Consider the following 22,934-nt stretch of genomic DNA (forward strand, 5'->3'; position numbering starts at 1 on the left):
TCCTAAGGGGTATGTAGCACTAAATATATAGGAAAGTGCCCACATTAATTTTTTAAAACTTCTAGCTAGCTAGCTCCCTTAGACAACTAAAAAGGTAATATCTAAATCTTTAAAAGTTTCTACTTCTCTGTGGTGATTCTGAAAACTGTTTTCCTACAGCTAAGCTATGTTATTCTTTTACACAGTAGGATAAAAAACACTTTTAAAAGCTTCTTTCTGAACTTTCATCTTTGGTAGTTCTAAAAGCTTTGGAAATAAGTGCAGGCTTGGCAGCTATATCACAACTGTTTCTGCAAACCGGTTTCTGAACAAAAAAATGCTCTCTCTGTGATTTCCCCCAGGAAAAGACCTTACATCTTGAAGAATACCTTGTCATTAGGCTCGTGGTCTGCAATAGCTCCTTGAATGTAATACACAAGAGAATCAATCAAGCCGTCACAGTCTCTCATCCTTTGCCTTCCTTCTGGGCCAGCAGAGCTCATGTTTCTGTGCAGGAAGGAATACATTGGTAAGAAGAGATTTAGGCAAAGATATTTCCTTGTGCCCCTCTGATAAACTATTCCAGATAAATCTTAAAATACTGAAGTTAAGGATGACTTTTTTTCTTCTGCAGAACTGTGAAATAGTATGAGCCTCTAAGTAAAACTTCTACTTTAGTGGATTCCCAGATGATAACAAATAACTAAGAAAAACAAGCTGTTTGGGTGGATAAGGTACGACCTGACTCAAATCTCCATCTTGTTGAACTGATCTTTTTAAGCAAACTGGTTCAGTGGGAGATGCCCCTGCCCACGGCAGGGGGCTTGGAAGTAGGGGATCTGTAAGGTCCCTTCCAACCCAAACCATTCTATGATTTTCCAAACAAACAAATTGGAGTTTTCTTCTTCTTCTTCTTCTTCTTCTTTTTTTCTTTTTCTTTTTCCCATTATTCCATTTTTAGGTATTTGTATACATATGGGACATCAGCTATGTCAAACTATCAGAGGAAATGTACCTATAAAAAATGTCCATGCATACAAATGTTCTTTAGCATTTACCTAAACCCAACCAATTCTTGAACACCCCCCAACAGACACACGTTCTCAGTGTTTTAGCAACATCCACACATTAATTGTAAAAGCTCTGGAAAACAGAAAAAAAGCTGTGTCTTTATATTCCAAACTCATTCATGTGCTTGTAAATAAACCACAGAATAAAGGCACCTTTTCTCAACTTAAAGATAACCTATTTCAGTTACGGACCAGGTTCACACGGCAACCCGTGTGCTCTTAGAGAGGAGGTGAAGGCAGCTGAGCCCGCGGGGAGAGCTCGGGGCGAGTGCCTGCGTGATGCCCACCTCTTTGGAGATACCAAGGTCCTCAAGGTCCAGTTAATAGTTTCTGTGTCCCACTGAAAACGCTCTCAGTGCAATGACTCCACTGCCCCTGTGCTACTCCTTGTGCTCCTGCACAGCTTTCAGCAGAGAAAATGTGCAGGGGTGAGGAAGAGTTAAAAGCACACCGCACTCTGCTGCTTCCCAGCTTCCCAGAGCAGCCTTCTGCCTGCTGGCACCTAAGCAGACGAAGCTGAAGCCTCCAGAAACTGCTCAGCCCGAGTGGGGAAAATGCCAGATGCCTTCTGCAGATGCCTTCTGCTGTTGCACCGCAGTGGCTCCAGCATGCCTGCGCACACTTTCTGCCTCCTCCAGGCTCACAGGAAGCCACTGCTGGCCCTGCTTTCTGCTGACTTTTCCTGTGCTTTGTGGTAACCCAAGTGCAGCTTGAAAATGAATGATGAAAGTGATTTAAAAACCCATGAAAAGCCAAGGACACGCTTCCTGTATGAAGTTTGGCTCTAAATAAGCTCCTGATTTTCGGGGAAGTAGCAACATTTACAGTTTTGAGGTATAATTATTTTTACAACTGAACGACCTCTGAATTATGGAATGCTGCAATTGTAAATCTAGGCCTCATTATTTTGGACTCCTGCTGCTCTGCTGGCCAAAAGGCTGCACACAGTATCACATTCCTGCTTCTTTGTTTGAAATAACATTAAATACGGCCCAGTGTTAGCATCTATCACAAACAAGAGGGTCATGCACTTTAAATATTTGCAGGGAGTTTATTTTACACACTTACTTTAACCACTGGAAATTACAACAGTTTAAAATGTTATTAATGACAAAGCCAGGAAGGCATAGCTTTAAATTTTCCTGTGGCTTACTACTGTAAAATGCATGTGATTTTAAATACTGCCAATGCAGTTCTGTACCCACAGACCCTGGGAGGTACATCTTTAGGTTAAATGCAAATGCACTGTAATTTTAGTTTTACTTTAGGTCATGCTGTTAATAATGTCCCTATTTATGAATTCATTCATGTTCTCATGGAATTACATATCACAGAATTAACATTCAGGTTCCTGTATATGGCATCACTTTGGAATTTAATTTTACCTAGAGATGTCACATTTGAGACATGTCATGCTTTAGTGAGTTTATGGTTATGCTGACAGAAATGTACATGCTACAGCCCTTCTAGTGCATAGCATAAATAGTTTCTGAGGTACACGGACTAAAAATACCATTAAAAGATAAGTGTGGAATTTCCCACACCAAAGACACTTCTGCTGATACAGCACTTCATCTTGTCACAGTACATTATTCTAAAAATCACTGAAGTTTACACAGCTGTGATCACGCTGAATGGCTCTAAAAGGAAGAGCCATCACTCAGCCTTGTTTCTAGCGCGACTGTGGTGTGGCACACAGCTTCATAGATCAGGAAGCAGAGAAGGGTATGAAGCTGAGGCACTGTCCTGCTCTGCAAAGGAAATGCATTCCTGAACTGTTTCCTTAAGTAGTTGATCCTCAACTGTTTATCCATTCAGAGACAACACCATGTGTATGCATGTGTATGCATGCATATATGGCCACTTCATTCTCCATCTCCCTTTCTCTCCTTGTTACCACAACATAGACTGGGAAGGGAAGACCTCTTACTCTCCCACTTGTCCAACTACAGTTGGAACCGTTTTACTCTGAATAGGGTCAGATTTAGTTCTCAAGGCAGTGGGTTGGCAACTGAAGCTTTTTTTTCTAATGAAATGGTGGGAAATTCTAGGAAGAAAATGTTATTGGACTAGGAAAAAATGTTTCTGAGAAGCCTCACATAAGAATCAATTGCTAATAATAAAAAAAAATCATTTTGAAACAATGGCAACATTTAGCTTAGCAAATTGCAAAACCGACTTCATCCTGCCTTCCCAAGATTTTTGTCTCCTGACAACTGTAGCACCTCCCTCTGAGTTTATGAGTTGGACTCTCTTGTAGTGGAGCTCCCGGAGGTCTTGAAATGTGCATCACTGGGGCAATTGCCATGGTTGGACTGGCCCAGAATTGCAGCTCCTGGCAACCTCATGGTGAGACTCCAGGGCTACCTAGAAATCTTCAAGCCTGTTATGCATGCTTGTTTTACTTTACTGTACTTTACTTTTACATACATCTGTGGAAACAAGAATCAGCTGGAGTCAAGATCAACAGTCTTGTAAAAAATCTCTTCTGCTACACAATTCCTGATACTTCTGCCCTGCATCAGTACTGAACGGTTGGGAAGATGCAGCATTAGACAGATTGCTGCTTGCAGGGGCGCTCTCCTTTGAGAGCCTTAGAACTTAAGCTTTGATATCATCTAGCCATTAAAAATCTCTGACTTCTGGCATGCTTACATATGCTAATCCTGGTGACATGCCCAAACAATACTGCATGCTAAAGTGGATACATGTCACTACCTACATGCCTCGTTCATCTCACACTGAATTTGCTGCTTCTATTTTCTCCTGCACATGCATATGGTAGAAATATATCTGTGTCTGAAGCTGGCATTCACCCTTATTCCAGTGGCATTTAAGTAAGTACAAAGAATTGTAACACAGTAAAATCAAGCATGATTTTGATAGAAGCAGAATGATAATATATGTTCAGTTACACTGCAAATTTAACCAAATGAAAGGGATACTTCCTTTAAGCCAGCACTGAGTAACATTCTGGCAGACAATGTTGGAAAAGGTTTTTGCACTGCTGTGAATGATCCATACTACTGATAAGAAGAAGGCTTTTGCTCCTGGGACTCATCCTGCCAAAAATGGTAATTTGAATTTAACTCAATTATGTGACAACAATTTCCTGAAATAGTTCAGGAAATTGTATTCACTTCATGCCTTATGCAATTCAAAAATGCAATGGGAAGGGAAAGGAATCCAGGGATCTACACAGTAATGCTAGGCTGCAAGCTGCTGGCTGGAAATAACAAAATTCCTTTCAGGAATGGGGGGAGCAGACAGACCAAAGAGTAGACAAGAGAAGATAAGAATAGATGGAAATAAACCTAAAGGAATGGCTATGCTATGCAAAAAGCCTAGGTTCAAAGACTTGTTATCATTAGTCATTTGTTTTACAACCTTGGCTAGAAGCTCCCATTACAAACTTGATCTGCCATTACACTTCTCAACCAACATTAAGAGCTTTTGCCTTACTTATCTCCAGATAAAATGGAACTGGATTGTTATGCAGCCTCCTTGTCTGAAGTGCAATGATACTACTTCCTCAGACAACAGCTTTCCACCGTCTTTAAAGAGTCCCTGTGTAATATAAAATAAAGCTGGGACAGACAACAGGTGAAAAGCAGTGATGCAAAACAAACTGTAGTTGTGGTTGTTAGCTCTTAAAAAATATTTGCATGAATAATTGTGATCAGTGAACATAACTTTTGGAAAGATCAACCCTCCAAGGCAGCACCCAGGACAATGCTCCCTTTAGCTGCTTCAGCAGAACAATCACGTTCTGTCCCTGAGTAACAGAGACATCTTACATTCCCAAACTTTGGGAACAGGTATTTCAAAGTAAAAGTGTAACAAGATCATCATCAGCATTCAAAGTATAACAGACAGCCTTCTGCTAAGCCTTCATTTTAATTCACAGGAAAAGTCATGCCAGAAATTCAATTACGTATAAATAACACACAAACCCACATATTCTGCATCTTACTTTTTCAGACTTGGAGGAAGAGTATGGAGGAGGAGGCTAAGTATCTCCAGAATACGTAGCCAATACGGTTCTATTGAAACTGGAGACAGAACTGTTATGCATACTATTTTCAGGCCAAGAAAGAGTGGCTTTTACTTTAAAATCCAACAAGAGTTGTCTTGTCTGCAAAAAGTTCACACTACTCCCCTCCATAGTATAATATGCCAATTTTACTTATTTGGCTTGTTGTCAGGAAACCAGTGAAGTCTTTTGACTTGTTTTACACTGCCTGCTCAGGGCACAGTGTTTTTCTAATCACATTTCAGAACTGAACAATACCGTTATTTATTCTAATTGCTAATGTAGAATTGTGTGGTGTACACTGCTACATTCTGGTCTTTAAAGTTTTGTGCCCTGCAGTTTCCTTAAAACTGTCAGAAGCAAAACTTTGGGACAAATAACAGATCTTAGAGAATGGGATTAACAAATCCTTCCAACATTGGACTACCTTATCAGTGAGTGCATACACAGACCCAGGCAGCTGGCGTTCAGAATTCAACAATATTTCTTGCAGTCACTGACTGGTTAGCAGAACAGGGAGTGTTCTGGTTGTTCACTCATTCCAGCAGTAGTATCTGCAATGTCATCTGCTAGATGGGGATTCACTTTCCCTCTTGACACTATGTTAAAGAGAGCTTTATTTTACTAGCTGTTAATTGTGTGGCACAGTGCCTACAACCATGTTAGATGACAGTGTTGGATTTGGACTGTGGCTGTCTCTGTCAGTCAATGGTTATATGCAAATTTTTTAAAAGAATTTTTGGCATCCTTCTATACCTAAGCACTGTACAATGCATAATATATCGTACTTCAAAGTACTATTTTTATCCTGTAATAGAAGCTGCAGGCTATAGACCTTATCAACATGCACAACAAACATGTTAGTATTACAAAAAAGAAGACTAATTACAGATTTATATTCTGGCACATATCTACACTTAAAACATCATTATTTACTAGCATCATTCCCTCAATGCACAGATTTTTTTTTTTTTTTTTTTTTTTTTTTTTTTTTTTTTGTGGTTTGCTGTTCTTAGTTTTCAGAGCTTCTTTGTACAAAGATTTTTTTAAGCAGCACATAAATTAGGAATATAGTTAGTGATACTTTGGGAGGTGTGTTAATTTCCATTAAATAGAAGCTTACTGATTTGTGCTAAAAATATTGTATTTTTGGTCTGTGCAGAAATGATAAACCTCATCAAAAACTATTGTGTGATAGGAAGTATGTTGCCAATCCCACAGATCAACTTTAACTGTGAATTTTCAAGACCTTGTTCTCCTCTCAGTTGTTCAAGCATTTAAAAATAACAAGGACAAGCATATGGACATCATATTTTTTAAATAGGCAATGTATCTTTGGGAAAAGGTCAGTTTGAGAGACTTTTCAATTAAGGCTACAGAACCAACTGCAGCTTTGAATTAGCCCCACTCACTTTCCGTATAGAGTTAAGGTATGTTCAGAATCCACTTTTATTTGATTTTAAACAACCCAGCTACTGTTATTCCTTGTTTGTCACAAACCAAGTCATATCAAGTTGCTTCAATAAGCTCTGAAAGAGCAATACCATGCTAAAACTATGTATAACTGTGTGTCCCCATACACTGGCTTGCTGAGAAGAGATGGTTCCTGAATCCAAATGCAGGAGGAAGTAGCACCATCACGAGTGGCACATCTGACAGCCAGACTGTTCTCTGTACATATATAGCTCAGATTAATTAATACGAAAAAAAGACGATCTGCTTCATTTCAGAGACAACATCACTAGTCAGAAAGATTTTGTTATGGCTAGTTAATGTTTCTCTGAATTTGTTTTTGAGCTATGGGAATAAATAAAAGTTAATTATTACTTAAAGCTGAAGTTAATTAGTAGTTGGTGGGCTGTCAGGGGTTACTGCAGAAGAAGATGCTTTATTGTTGAGTGTTTTGTATAGCTAACAATCCTTTTGTCCTTTGAAATCACCCATGACTCAGACAAAGGACTGTTTACACAGTACAAATTCATGTAATACAGCTAGACCTACTCTGCTGTAGGACATGTTAGCAAAACAGACAGATATGTGTTAAGGCAAAACTGGGCAGCTTTCCAGCCTCTAAATTCCAAACTTAATTCCTTTTACTTTTCTAAGAAAAGTTTAAAACTTAGGCCATGCCTTGACTCTCATATTATTACACATTACTTTTTTCAAACTATGGCCTTTCATGTAATCAAAAGGCATGTGTCTTTGATACCCACATTTGTATTTACGTAACATACAATCACTTTGAACTCACAAAAAAAGACAAAGGGCCACAGTTTAATAGATTGTTATTTTAAAAGGCGTATCCTGTTTTAAAGATGTGGCTTTTATACTGCAGTCATTTAGGGGTGGGTCTGCTGAGGCCTTTTGTACTCTGTTTCTCTGTACTAGCTGTTACGGTGTTCATGACGCTGTTACCTGATTGCAGCAGTAGATGCACACCTGTAAAACTATTCATCAACCTCAGGCAGCCTGGCCTTGAACTAGTTAAACTCATGCACAAAACTAAACATGACTTATTTTTATTTAAAAATGACTATATCCTAATTTAGCCATTTTCCAATCAGCATAACCACAGGTTGTGATACACTGAAGTAAGCGTCTTTGTCAGTAGTTGAAAACCGAACACTCCTCTGTACTTCTTTGTTCCATGTCCCCTTTCCAAGTCCTCTATTTAGATAAGAAACAATTATGGCTAGGGATTAACCCTTACTGTGTACTTAGCCAAAGGATCTTTGAAGATGGTACTGCATATAACTGTTAGGTGTGGTTTATATGCCACATATAAAAAAGAGCGATTTGGCTGCTGCTGAGCATGTTCTGCTTACTACCCAAAGGACTGCTCCCATTCCTGGTAAAGCAGGTAAGACTCAGCAGGCACTACAGCAGGTCTAAGAGGTGAGCAGAATTTACCCAGCATAAATGGCATAATCATTGTTGTCCCAATAATATCTAATGTAGATGTAAATGAAAATGACTTGCTCAATCTCTGGAAAGAAAATTCCAGGTACAAATGGAAGCTATAGGGCTATTCAACACTGAAGTACAATAGGGAAAAACTGTAAGAGAAAGCTGCATTCCCTCTTTGTGTTTTTTTTTTTTTTTTTTTTTTTTTTTTTTTTTTTTTTTTTTTTTTTTTTTTTTTTTTTTTTTTTATATATAGGAAATGCTAATGCTCCTGGCTGTCCACAGTTAGTAATCCACTGTAAATGCTGTTAACCACTGCTTGAATAAAACACAAGACAGCAAATTTCTCTTGAGGCTTTAAAAGTCATCCACCAGAGCAATGGCTTCTAAAGTGGGGTGCAGAATTAAAATATTTTTAGGCCATTAATAATTAAAATAATATTAAAAATAGCATTAATTCCATCTTTATCTTTTAGTTATTTACTTTCTATCATTGAGTACATTTAATAATGTACATAATATATTAGCACAGTAGTATGTTTATATAATTTATATATAAATAAATATACTGGGTAGTGTGCTCAGAAGTTTTTTTACTGATATGGGCGTGTAATCAAAAAAATTTGGAGACCAGTTCATTAAAGTCCTAAATAACTTTAAATGGTTCCCAGAGGCTTAAAGTTTCTTTTAAGTTACTGTTAGCTTTTCTCAAATGCTAATTTGTAGTACCATTCCTACAACTTTTTTAAAAAGCTTTTTTATTATTACTATCATCAGCAGCCAGGAGCTGATTTCATACATCATATCAACAACTGTTATTCAGGAAAGATCTCTCTGACTTCAATGCAGCTATGCACGGCAGCTAGGGCTCTGATTACTATCTTCTGTTATGGGTATAAATAGCCTGCAGAGTACCCATCAGATCAATATAGAAGAACCTCACAAAGAAAGCTGTTTTTACTGTAGCAAACAGTAATTCTTCTGGTCTGAAACAAAGTACATGAGGCATTTCAAAATATGAGCTGTATGCAAACCCTTCTCTTGGTGCCATCACAGTTCAAAGCACAAAAGAAAGTGTGCAAGTCTGTTTTAGCACTATTATTTTGGGTACTTGTAGACTGAGTGCTCACCTCAGGCATCCTGTGGCATTGTAGAAGATATCAGGGTCAGACAGAACACTTGACTTTGGGTAATCTCGATCTGGCCAGCCAGAACAAGGGATGAGAACAGCTTCCGTCAAGGTCTGAAGGGCTTCTTTAACCAGCAGATGCTTCAGCTGGTCATTGGAGGACAAATTCCACAATAAACCTGCAATATCCAAAGTAAAATCAGAGTGGCAGAAGACTCTCCCAAAGTCTGCAAGACGTAATCTCAAACTCCTTTAAGTTAATCAGTGAAGGAGCCTGTCTGGCTCTTGACATCCTCAAGAGGAACAGAAGAGGGTGATAAGAGCTCACCAGCCACCATGACACAATACCACACAACACCCTACCACGTGTGATTGCACACTGCTCAGTCTTTAGAGTCACCAGTGAGAGTTGAGAGGCTTTTTTCTTATTTTCTCTCATGAGATAAGCACTTTGGCATTCAGCCATACACGGACTACATGAACATACTCTTCCTTTATCTTAAACTAGTGCAATTAACCATATTATGTCAAACAATCACTAAAGTGATAAACAAAAGAATCTGAACTACAGTGTGGAGTTTCTCTGTCTGGAAAAAAAAAAAAAGCTGAACTTTTTGGATTGAACATTGTTAACATCTGAAATTGGTGCCTATTGGTTCATGTATTCTTTCTAGGATTATGGAAAAAGGAGTCAAAAAATAGTGAATGTACAACAAATTTGATTTTCTGTGTCCTCTCATTGAGCAGGTAAATGACAGAGCTTTTAGGCATATGTACATGACTGGAGAGCACAGCAAAAGTTGTACCTTAACACTGAAGAAAGAAATAAGTAGCTCTGAATGTTCACTATTGCATTATTTACTGTAATTTTGACCACTTCCTCCAGCTGCGTCAGTTTCACAAAGAAAACACTTCCTAACATAAAACTCCCCTTTCTGAGGATGCAGGTAGTTCTTTGACACAGGGAAAAGTGTTTATACCTTCATGGCAGTGTACTGCAACTCTAAGAGTGAACCTGTGTGACAGGACTTTGATCTGAGGATGTGGAAATGGCGTCAAAACAAAGGGTGCACTTATCTGTGTAATTAAAGTCAGTTATCCATATAGTCCTTCCAACGTCCGACAGAGAAGTGCAGTTTTCCATAGCTCTGCATGCCCACTGCCAATTTGTAGCTATCATCTTCTCAGTCACCAAGTAACACACATAAAGCAGAGCAAACACCCAACACCTGTGATCACTTACACATTACCAGGGAGGAAATCGTCCCATCTAGATGCCTGGCAGGACTAGCTGCACTTCCAAGTACAACAACACACCAGAGAATAAACTTGCAAAGGGGGGTAGATGGGAGGCACAGTAAGTGAGTTTACAGGTCTGTGGAAACCTGCTGGAAGATGGGAGATGCCCATCACCAAGTTTCTCTAACACTTGAAGGCAAAATTCCTCGTAAGAGGGAAAAGTGTTAACAATTTATTTAGTGACAACTGTCTGAACAGTGACAGTCAACCAGTGGTTAAGTAACACTACATACCTTGTCTACTCACATTGTGCAAACACTGAAACAAATCTCAAGTATGATATTGAAAATTGGTTAGCTCTGCTTCTGTTCTATGCCAACAGATGAAGAATCTCTTTAAAGAAGTCTTCCCTAGACAAGTATTTTCACTATAAAGGCATTCATTGTTTCCCCCACTTGCTGCTCTAAGTTTCATAGACCTCCTCCTCCAAACACTGGCAGCGTATTAGTGAACGTTCCTTTCATCAGTTCACAACAACAAAAAAAATGTTTCTTTTGTATCTCCTTACACTTTGAATTTAATTACAGCTATTGTGAGCAATAATAAAATCAAAACAAAAGCCAGCCAGAAGCAGCCCATTCCTTCTTCTTGGATCAGCTCTTGAACCTCTGTATTAGGGGATAAAAGGAAGAATGTACTTTCCTGAGGGATAAGTAAGGCTTACAGGAAGTCAGACAAACAGTCCAAAGGGCATTGGTAATGGAAGCATGTTAAGACAGAACTGCATAAATGCATGGGCATAAGGACAGAATATCATATTAAAAGGCACAAGTGCATTTTGAATTACAGACACCTAGAATAGAGGTCAGAATCATCAGAACAGGATTTGAATGCTGTTCATGTTGTAAATTTTTTGACATAAATCCTACCTATACCCACAGGCACTGTCTCATTGGGGTTAGAAGAATTCTCTCGGTGGCATTCTGTATTTGAATGGATTTGTTCAATTTAGTCTTGATAAATTGAATCAATTTAGTCTTGATAAATAAAGAAAATGTCTTTAAGAGTGGGCCCTTTCCTTGCAGCTATATGCTATAATGTATTCATAGTGACATATTTTCCCCTTAAATGGTTGTTTGGGAAAATGGGTGGGGTCTCCTTAAAATTTATATTTCTTACTATGACAGTTCTGTTTGTGCAGTAATCTCCCCTGCAGAAAGAATTTTCTTTCATTTCTTTGATTTACGCTGCATGATAACAAGATCAAGAGGTTAGATTCTCTCTAGAAGATCATCTGGCTTACCTTCAAAACCTTTTTTTTTTTTTTTTTTTTCATGCAGCAACCATTTTCCTTTTTGTTTCTCAGTGTGCTCACTAAACACTACAAAACATCATTCCTGTCATTGTTTCAAAGTGACTGTCCTCTCCTATTGTTCAGGAGTATCCTCATTCCTTTCCTAAAAGACATACAAGAAGTTTGTATGTCAAATAAAGGACAAAGCCTATGGCTCCTTCACTTTAGTCTCATTAACCCTGTAAGCACGGACATTGCACAGAGAAAGCTAGCAGCCATTTTCTGCATGTAGGCATTAGGTAAACAGGTCCATGGCAGTTTTCAGACCACCGTCATAAGCACACAGCCACTTTGGTGGGGACACTGGTTTCATGCTTTTTGTGCATTCTTCTGGAAGGCACATACTGTGTGGCAGGACACTGAACTTGCTACAGTCAGCATTTACCTCCTTACATTTCATTGCTTTCAGTCTTTTCACAGGATGATACAAGCCTCACTGCATGACTATGCTCAGGCTGTTCTCCTCAGCCGAAGTGCTGGCTTGCAATTGCATTTCTGGTGTTCAAACTGGAGTATACACAAAGGGAAGAGCAGCTGCAAGTTCTTATTTGTGGTGGAGTCAACACAAGGGAGTCACATTCTTGATATTGAGAGAGCTTTCCCCTACTTTCCTGTTATTCCTGTAGGCTTCTTTGCTCCTCTCTTCACAGTGGGAAAAAAAAGGGAGACCCAGGAAGAAAACACAGACCTTCAAAATATTCTGCGAGATATACAGCATACGATATGGCTCAAGATTAGGCACGGTTCATTGGTACTAACTGTGCTGCTGTTAATTAGCCACTGACCTTAAAAATAAGCTTCTAAGGCTCATATTTACTTTTCTCACATGCACAAGTATTAGGATTATATTTCTGAGAGGTAATGAAGAAGCGTTTAAGAACACAAACATCTTCTCTCCAAAAACGTCTTTATCATCATGTATTTTTGTCAGGTGGAATGCTTTGGTACAAGGCTTCCTACACAGCAGCAGAAACAAAAAGCTTTCCTTTCTTGAGCTTAGGCATCTTTATTGACGAGTGTCACATGCTTTCAGTTCTGGGACAGGAGACTCTCACGGGAGTGCAGTGTGTTATTACCAGCTACTGATCTCTTCTGGGGCAATACATGCAGCTAGCTATCACATCATATATTTGGAAGTCTCTAATTTACAGGCAGCTAACAAGTATGATGTGGAAAGATAGGCAACCTTCTCATGCTGAAGAGGTGGAATTCCTGATTCTGCATTAACCTTTTCCTGGAAGTATGTTACAACACTCCACTGCAATTGCATGCATAGCTATGATATTCCTCTAGACAATGAAGGAAGCCAAAGGCAATGAAAGGTACCAAGGTTTTGGTCCTTGAAACTCGAGACACTAATCATTCAGGGAAACATGCTCTGTGGGTCTAAAACCATTTTGGTAGAAAGGCACTCAGAGCTTTGCACAGCACTTGAAAAAGCCTTATGATGCAGCCCTTACAGGACAGAAATTCCAGTGTTTCCTAGCTATCATTGTACATGCCAAGAGCATCTGGAAGTACCAACCTCAGTAAGCACACGCTAACAGTGATTGCCTACTTTCTGCCTGCAGCCTGCTCCTTGCCTGCCTTGTGAAGGCTGGGAAAGAAATGTGGCTGGAAGCAAAGTTAATATTCTCAGAGAAAATCAATCAACAAGGCTGTCCTTTGCCCTGTGGGCTCCTCACAACTTGCTAGTGAGCAAGAAGAATCCCTGAACTGATGGCACAAAATCTGCTGTAGTGACATTTTCACCAAGGGACCCAGTGTTCTTCCTCCTGACCGCACATTTGCTCTGGAAACAGTGCAATACCCTCTTTTCCTTAATTTTTAAAGCAATCACCTGCAGCTGATAGGCATGAAATAACATCAGAATATTTTGCTATTTGCTATTATGCTAACTACAACAACCTGCTCAACATTGCCTAGATATTACATTAGTGTCTTGTATACTTCATAAATAAATGTTCAGTGACAGCAGTAATTCCAGAAAAAATGTGACCATTCATCAGTTTTCACACTACTGAAGGGGAAGACAATACTCACAGTACCTATATCTGTACATGTCCTCCTGCATAAACAGTCAAATCTCATATCAGAAATGATGGAATTGCTAGAAAAAAATGACCAAAGTTTTCTGGCCACTGTGCCACCATTTTCACTGCTTGCCTCACTGGTGTGTAAATGCACCACAAGACAACATGCTATGCAATAAGTTATTTAATGATCATTAAATTAATGCAGATCCAATTCTGCATCTGATGAATGCAAAAAACTTCAAGACATTTTAATGTTGCAGAGTGGTAGAACTGAGCCAAAAGAGCCAACAATACAAAGCTTTGTTCTCCAGCTCAGGGAGCACAGTATTTTAAATACTTAAAAGAATGCAGAACTACAGAAGGTTTCAACATGCCTTTGCTTCAAGGCAGGGCTGCTTGACACCTTCTGTATCTTTGTAAGCACTGCTATTTTAATAGCTTCTATTGCTGGTGTCTTTAAAGAACACTTGAAATAAATCTCCATTCATTTATTCATAATGTTTTCTTCCATTTGTAAAATATAAACCTGTTCTTCCTTTGCATGCTAACTAAAATGAATGTGGGTCACCAGCAACTGACTTCCTAAAGATACACTACAGGATTGCAGGGACAAAGTGGTGGGCATTTCTTAACTGATTGCCTCAAAGCCAATGGAGCAGTTATCACAGGTTTCTTGTGAGAAATGGTGGCCTTTTACTCCCAGCATTCCTTCCACTACACTGATGTACGACAAAACATGTAATATGGAGGTTTTGATCCAAAGGGCTCTTCCTCCAAGATCACAATGGGCCACACTCATTTTTAAAAAGTTTGTCGAGAAAGTAGAACAACAAGGATGATCCTAACCCCCGCAAAAACTGAGTCAAGAAAGCAGGTCACTCCACTGATTGTGTCATATCATCTTTACAAAAAAAAAAAAAGAAAAGGATGTTCTCCAGGAATTCTCTCCCTTGCACACAGAAAGGATGCAATGTTTCTGTGGCAGGGTTTTCTGCTTTTCACCCATCTGAGAAGACTGGCTCTGGGGTGTAAATTGCTATCAGTGAGTGATCTCAAAGTAGAAATGTGTGGCTGTAGGGTTTGTGGGGAGCACCTCTATTCTATACCTGGCACCTGACAGTTCTGGGGGACAGACCCAGCACAGTCTCCAACAAAGAGCTTGCAGCAGCACAGTGAGGGCTGAGCTGCAGTGGAAGTAGTGGACAATAATTATGGTTCCTTGCACCTCTGGGACTGCTCAGAGCAGCATTCATCAATATGGTTTGGAAGAATTTGCTATTTGGAGCTTTACTTTCTTTTCTGGAATATCAAGAATTTTAAGGTTCCTGTAAACATATAGACCTATGTCATCTCTAAAGAAGCTTTAAGAGGGAAAGTTGCTGTTCCTACTCTCTTCCTGCTGTCTTACACACAGACTGATATTGGGTCTGAGGACCTTGGAATTTCACCCTAAGAGAAGTGTTTAAAATAGGCAACAATGCTTTTTTATTTAGTCACTAAGTGCTGGCCTAGGTAAACAATCAGGTACCTCACATGGAAAGCCTGTGCACTACTTAATGTCCTTCATGCCTGAAGGCACAGAAGACTACCTGTTATTTGCTTTTTAGTTTCCACATCCTTGGTGTATTGAAGTAAACGGAGCAAGGCTGGGATCCCTTTCTGCTCTGACACTTCCAGTTTGTTGTCATTGTCCTCAAACACCAAGTTTCTCAAAGCACCGCATGCTGCACGCTGAATGTCCTCATTCTGAACGTCAAGAAGCTGCAGAAGTCTGGGGATACCACCAAGTGAGAAAACCTGTGAGGAGGAGAAAATGCAGCAGAGAATAGTTAGATGCTGAAAATGACAAAATCCGCTCCCTCTTCCCCTTGCCAAAACTTTATCGTTGTAGGGCCTTTTTCATTCGCTCATTTGAAACACTTGAAGCACAGATCATTAATCATTTGGACATGACTGTTAACTTCTGGGCTTGCATATGAGTCACAGTTCAAGTCCACACCTAAAGGAGGCATCATGTTTTAGTAATTAATGCAAGAGAATGAAACAAGCTGTCTTCCAGCTCTGCCACAGATTTGTACTCGTTGACAAGACATTTGATTGCTCTGTATTTTAGCTTCTACATTGCTGAGATGTATATTTAAGATTCAACTCTGGAACATTCGTTAACTGCTTTGAGATTTCTGGATGTTACATGTTCCTGATGTGTCAGATTGTATTTTTTACTTGGCACCCAGGCTGGTGGGAAAGATAATACTTTTCCCTGTTAACTTCTGTGCATTTGCTGACTGTATGTTAAATAAGAATACAGTTTACTTGGTACTTATCTGTGGCATACTGAGAAAAAAATAGAGAACTTCAAAACATAAACTGTTAAACATTGTAAGCCAGACAACTATCGAATCACCCACATTTAACAAAGACTACTCTTCAGTGTCTAATTTTGAAAAAATGAAATTTTGGCCCCAAATGAATGAAGAATTAAGAAGCTATTATTTTATAACAGCTGTATGGAAACAAATAGTTTCCAAGTTCTATGTGTTGTGACAAATGATGAATGCACTATGAGCTGTGACGCAGTATACTCAAACCTTGGCTCATTGAAGAGTGAGATTACAACAAAAAATATCTTACATTCATGTACAATTGAGGATGGTTTCCTCCAGCATCTAAAAATGCCATATGGCTTTGAGAACAAACTCATCCTTGTGTAGAAGTGACAGCATATGAAAGACTTAGAAATCTGATATAACTGTTTTGAGCACTCCTGAGCCTAATGATAAAAAGAATTTGATACGACCAATAGATGTTGAAAACCAGAAGAAATGAACTGCAACAAAGCCTTTTGCCCTCAGTACCCCAGCAAACTACACTGCATGTCTGCCTTTCCTCTGATTCCACTGTACAAAAAGCAGTTTCTTGCTGCTGTTGCACTGTTGACCTGATCTACCCTGCATTCATTCAAAAACACCTAGATTCTAACAAAAGGAAATACAGAAATCTATATCTGAAGGTAGGCAGAGATTAGAACACTCTGAAGGCAAAGGCATGTTTTATTACAGTAGATAAGCCTGTTTGACACCAATACCTTACGGTTCTTTTATTTGTTTGTTTGTTTTTAATTCAAACATTTATGCTGACATTCTGTCAGTGATTTTAAGTGAGTTGTAGCTCTTGTAAATCAAGTGTAGTCAGCTGGACCCCAAGTGCAGAAGAGCTTTACAAAAGCTATTGGTTGGTCTGTCTAAATATTCATTGGTAGACAAAATCCACCAAAATACTGTAAGACCACATGTTCAAAAGAAAAAAGAAAAGCCACTAGACTTACAAACCATTGTGTAATGCAGAACAAAGCATTAGGAGACAGAGAAAAGGAATGCACACTGAAAAGCTAAAAATGGCAAATAAGACAATGCAAACAAAGAAAGGTCTGATGGGCACCAAATAGAGAGGCTTAGCTAGGATACGTGGGATAGACAGGAGAACCGAAGAAGGCTTCAGGCTGACTGGTTCAGTTTGAACATTTTTAGTCCTCTGCCTGTTTTTCAGGGAAGCTGCCTCAGACAGCTTTGAATAATAAACCACCTTCACACATTCAGTTCTGAAGCTCTGTCCTCAAACTAAAGTTAAAGCTGCTAATTATACAGGTGTTCTTTCCAAAACAGAGTTTGACATACTGTGAAGTTCATTAAACCTACTAAAGGACTGAGTGATGTCTGGTTGTCACTGAACTGGGCTGCATATACAGAGTTCAGACTGAAATGACTTCATTTCAGTTCGGACTGAGCAAATCATGAAATAAAGAAAGTGTAAGATATTTTTAAATGGTTAAAGTAAAATAAATAACTGCTGTACACGTGAATGTACAGAACTATCAGTCAAATGAACCATGATTCTGTTTAACAGTGAAATTTAAAGAAAAATGAAGAAGAGGATATTTTTAATACGTCCTGTCAAAAACGTTTAAGAGTTTGACCTGTTTGATCAATCTATACAACATACAAATGTATTCGTACAGTCCTAGCAAGTCCCTATCAGTTTGCTTCATCCACATCCTGTTTTAACACATTTGTGTGGTTCTAGCAAACCCCGAAGCTTGGATAATTTTGCAGAGTACTCCCAGACTTTCAATTTCTGGGATATTTCTGCACCAACAGTGTAAGCATGCCAGTCAAATGAGAGAGGAGAGCAATTATATTGATAAAAAGTTCAGGCTCTACAACTTATAAAAGCTGAAAGAATTATGTTCATTTAGCCTGCAAAAGAGTAGGCTTGAGCGAGTATACACTTAGCAGCCTCAACACACATGAAAAATCATTATAAAAGGGACTGAAATATAGACATTTTTTTCCATATCCATCAAGACAAAATAGAAACTAATGAACAGTTTGCAAAAGGAAGATGTAATTACACTTTAAGATTAACTGAGTAGTAAAGTTCCTTGATTGTCTGAGGGAGCTTGTGTTTTTATTATTATTATTATTATTTTGTTTTAAAAAAGGTCAGAAACATCTGCAATTACAAATAGTTTGGGTGAATTCTTGATGTCCTTTCTTACTCTACGTTTCCATGTTTCCTATCACAAAATGCTAAAACCTAAACTTCAGCTAGGATAGACCAGTGCTACTCTACAGACCTAACTAATCTGCAGCAAAAGGCATCAGCATATTTTAGGGAAAATATTCAACATCAGTATCCTACACGGTTTCCTGGAATGCATTTTTTCATGCTGGTAAACAGTACCATGTAGAACAATTATTTGCTCTACCTGATGGAAGCGTGTATAAAAAAATCACCTACTTTTCTTCTGGCTTCTGCTTTCTGGAAACACTCATGCTGTATGAAGGTCACTGCAGCAAGAATCCTAGGTATTGACTGTGTGTTTTCACTCTTCAGTATGTTCACTGCATGTTCCAGGGTCATCTCCCCTTCTGGGCTCCTTAAAAGTATAATTGAAGAAAATAGAGTGAAGAAAGACTGTAGTAAATCATCATTTATCCTGCAAATTTTCTTGTAATACCACACTATTCATATTTTTCAATTAGCTTTACTTAGAAAATTATTCTCTTACTAGTAGAAGAAAATATTACAAAAGCTTTAAGAGATGTTAATATTCTGGGGGAAGAGAAAATCGTAAATTGAATTGTTGCAGCAATACGAGGTTGTGGACAAAGCAAGACATCCTTGAAATTGTAAAAACAACATGGAAACATTAGTAGCTGAAGGGTACAATCACCTTGAATAAATTGAGTGAGTATGTTGCCTGTGGTAGGATTAAAAATATGCATGGTCATTTTCTTTCTAACTGCCTGCATGTTTGCTTGAATAATTATTGTGCTAGACCATATCAAAAATTGGAAAGAGAGATCACCATACCCATTTTTTTTTCCCTAGTAGAGGGAACAAAGCAATTCATGGCACAATCAGGTGCATTAACTCTGGGATAGCCTGGGTGGTTATGTTCCCCAGCCTTTTTACTTCCTGTTGGTTTCAAACACTCCCCACCCTGAGGAGGGAGGAAAAAGAAAAGGAAAGGAAAAAAAAAAAGGTGTGTGTGGGGACACAAAACCACGCCTATTCTATTTATTTTTTTAACTTGAATCAGAATGGTTTTCATGAGAATCATTTCAGCAAGTACATCTAAAATTTGAATTTTTCATACAAATACTTTCCTTGATAAACAGGTGCTTAGGAAACACATTTGCTTAAACTGATTTTTTTTTTCTTTTAACTAAGATGAAATGTTAAATAATACATGACATTCAGATTAGTGAAGTTCAGATAAGAAATGTTTTAATATTGAGAAAAGAACCATATGTAAAGCACGTGTCTGTGCACTGTACCAGGGGCCACTAGGTTCTTCAGCTCTGAGGCCATCTCAGTAATGGACTGGCAAGGATAAAAGAGCCTGGAAGCACAGGCTTGCCCAGAACAGGCTGTGGAGAGGCAAGGTAGACACAGGCTGGCAGAAACCAGGCAGATCTCTCACAGAGAAGCCTGGTACAAATGCATTGAAATCAGACCAAAGTATTTACGATGAATGTATGACCTCTGAGACAAAAAAAGATTTTGTTAGTTTTTTTTTTTTTTTTTCCTGCTAGCTATCCTGTAATTCATAAGGCAAAAGGCAATTAGTATGGCTGCAAGGAGAGTAAAGAGATGAAGATGCACCTGTTTCAAATTAAGTTCTGCTCCAGTACCCTGAGGTCTCCACCTGACTTTACATTTCCATTTGGTGTAAATCATTTTATTTCCTGTCCTCTACCCTCCCCAGAATTTGCGTTTTGAGCAAATATGCTGCATATATAGATGCTGAAGCACACTTGTGCAAGACACAGATGAAATGAAGTGGGCAGTGCGCTGAGGATATCAATGGAGAAGTTAAGTCAATGTGCAAATAGACAGAAAAACAGTTGGTATTTGTAGTGCCCTGGGCTCTGTTCTGGCAGTGCTTAGGGCTTTCAGATTTCGAGTTTACTTTAGCCCTGATTTAAAACAAAGTAGCTACAAAGTTACTTTACATTGCTAGTCAGATGTACTGATCAGAAACTTACTTAAAGATCTTGAACAATGAATATGGAAAAAAAACAGATCATATTTCTTGTTCTTAGTCTCTCTTAAGGGGAACAGAAAAGCAGGCCTTTCCAGCATGGGTTTTAGCCAGGTTTCTTAAATCAACAATGTTTTTGTGAGCATGTTATGTATGTGTGCACGCCTTCCTGCTTGCAAGTTAGTGTAGTAACTTTGGAGACCTTTTAAAAATTTCGGCCACCTTCTATGGAGTGGCAGACATCTCTTATGTGTTAAATTGTGAGTTATTTCACCAGGCAAATAAAGACTCTACCCATGCACTTTCTAAGGTCAAGAGAGCTGCATGAGCTGATCCCTGATGGGATATCAAGAATACGTGGGAACTCAGCCTCAGGATGCCAGGAATGTACTAGAGTAGTAGAGGCCCATCAGCAGTCACCAGCCTGCCAGACTGAGATAAATGCATCTATGGCCAGAGACCAAATTTCTAAGTGGTGGATGTGCAGAACTGCACAGAGGCTGACAGCAGCTCAAAATCCACCAGTATCATCCCTTCAAGGCTGATACTCCTTCATGAGTAGTAACCACAATCTTTCCTTCATGTTGTACACTGCCATACTAGGACTGCTCTTTATTGGATGAAAAACATTTGCTCTCACCGAAGTTTTATCAGGCAGTAACAGAGTCTTATAAAATAAAGTTTTATCAGACAGTAATACTTATTCCATACTACCCTCAAAGAAATTACAGGCAAACCTAAAAGCCGCATGGCTAATAAGCATGCATATTGATGACAAACAAAGGGATATTCAAGCAATGGTTGTTTAAAAGAACAATGATTTGACAAGTTGTAGCTTCATCTTAATTTCCAGAATATAACATTTTTGAAATCTACTGTTTTCTGATCATTTTGTGACAGTCCTCAGTGCATTTAGAGGTCTGATGCTGTAAGCTGTTTCTCAGGTAGCTTAAGTTGGTATCCCTCTCTTTCCTTTGATATATGGATGCTTTTAACTGCTTCACTCTACCAGAAGATGCAGAGATAGCATCACTATGTTGTTCTTTTTTCTTTCTACTTTGATTTCACAGCATGAGTTATTCTTCTACAGAAGGTTTGCAAATACATTTGTACAATTTTAAATTTTATACAGAACTAGTCCACTATTTCTCTCCAACCTTACTAAACTATTTAATATCCTCTTAATTATTAAAACTTAACCTTGAAAAATCCTAAATTGTGACTTGCATTAAAAGTACAAATTTCTGGAAAAAGCAAATTACTTTGAAAACAGGCTTATCTTTATTGTCCCTTCCATTATTAAGGGAACAACAAATAAGGCAGCAGTCTATCACATAGTGCAACTTTGAAATCAAAGAGGATGGGAAATGACAAGAAATGAGAAAGTCTTTACTAACATATTAGACCGAGAAGTCCTGTTGGAAGAAACTGCATGTCTGGTGATATGATGCAAATAAGTGAAACAGCTCTAATTTGACAGCTGTGTGTGCTCCAAAGCAAAATTTGGTCTATTATGTTTTAAACACTTAATTCTACATTAAATTGTGCAGTACCTAGATGTGGATGAAATGGAATGTACTATAACCAAATTAAGACTTCAACATCAAGCCCTTCCAGTGACAAGAATTACAAAGGAACTTATTAAATGTGTATTTTAGACATCAGGAAAGAGTAATAATCTATGTGGATATCATGAACAATTATATAAGCAAATGTAATAAATACTGATTTCAGTCAGCTAAAATAACTCTTCCTCAACATTTAAGAAACTAGTGGTCCAAATCTCTTGGGGAATTATCTCACATGCCAATTTTCACCAGCCTCTCCCTAAAACAAGCCATTATATTTTACAGAAACTTTTTAAAACTTTGGGTAGACCAATGAGCTCCTTGCTCCCCCCCAAAAAAATAAAATAAAATAATCTAGCTATGAATCCAAAGTAGAACCTAGTTTATTTGAAAATCTAAAGATATGTACAAGTAAATTAAATGGTCAGAAGTACTGAGATAAATGAAATGTGTAAACATTTGCAAAAGGAACTTTACATGCTTTCATAACACTTCCCATCATTTTCTTCTGTAATTTCCAGCAAAAGCTGAACTGAAAATCTGTCACTTAAGGAGTTACACTGCCAAATAGATTTCCAATAAGTCACAAATCTTTCACATTGAGTTCAGCACTGTCCCAAGCAAGCCACTTGCACAATGACTAAAGATAGATGTTTACTTCTGAGGGTGTGAAAAACACTTTGGTTGAATTTGTGCAGGCAGACAACTAGATGCCAATGACTGCACCTTGCAGAAGAACCAAAATTGCTTCTACACGAGATCAAATATCAATATAGCTGTCTGTGGCTCAGAAACACACTAAGGAACCTGCTGGAGCCCTTACCATTGGGGCCAACAAAACCTCAGAATATGGTACCCTTGTTCCCGAGAGGCTTTGGGGTCCTGAAATTCAGAGCAAATTATATTTGTTCTGAGGATGAATATTCTAAGGAAGAAATTTCTGCTTATGTTTTAATGAAGTTCATCAAAACTAAAAAGTTTCCTTGGAACCATGAAAGTTTCAACTGAAGGCTGTCAATCTGCTAAAAGCCGAATTGCAAAATATGCATTGGCATATTTTTGATGTACTCTAGTG

At 38.5% G+C, this 22,934-nt stretch overlaps 1 protein-coding gene across 1 annotated transcript in view; it reads right to left on the minus strand.

The window, feature by feature from the left end:
• PKP2 (plakophilin 2) overlaps positions 1-22,934 on the minus strand; it is a 44,391-nt gene that overhangs the window by 9,666 nt on the left and 11,791 nt on the right. The window contains exons 4-7 of the mRNA XM_068662501.1: positions 18,542-18,680; positions 15,334-15,541; positions 9,117-9,294; positions 369-486 (exon numbers count right to left, since the gene is read on the minus strand). Of these exons, the coding sequence (XP_068518602.1) occupies positions 369-486; positions 9,117-9,294; positions 15,334-15,541; positions 18,542-18,680 (643 nt within the window). The remainder of the gene's footprint in view (positions 1-368; positions 487-9,116; positions 9,295-15,333; positions 15,542-18,541; positions 18,681-22,934) is intronic.

Source organism: Anas acuta, chromosome 1 (assembly GCF_963932015.1).
Source record: "Anas acuta chromosome 1, bAnaAcu1.1, whole genome shotgun sequence".
Lineage (NCBI taxonomy): Eukaryota > Metazoa > Chordata > Aves > Anseriformes > Anatidae > Anas > Anas acuta.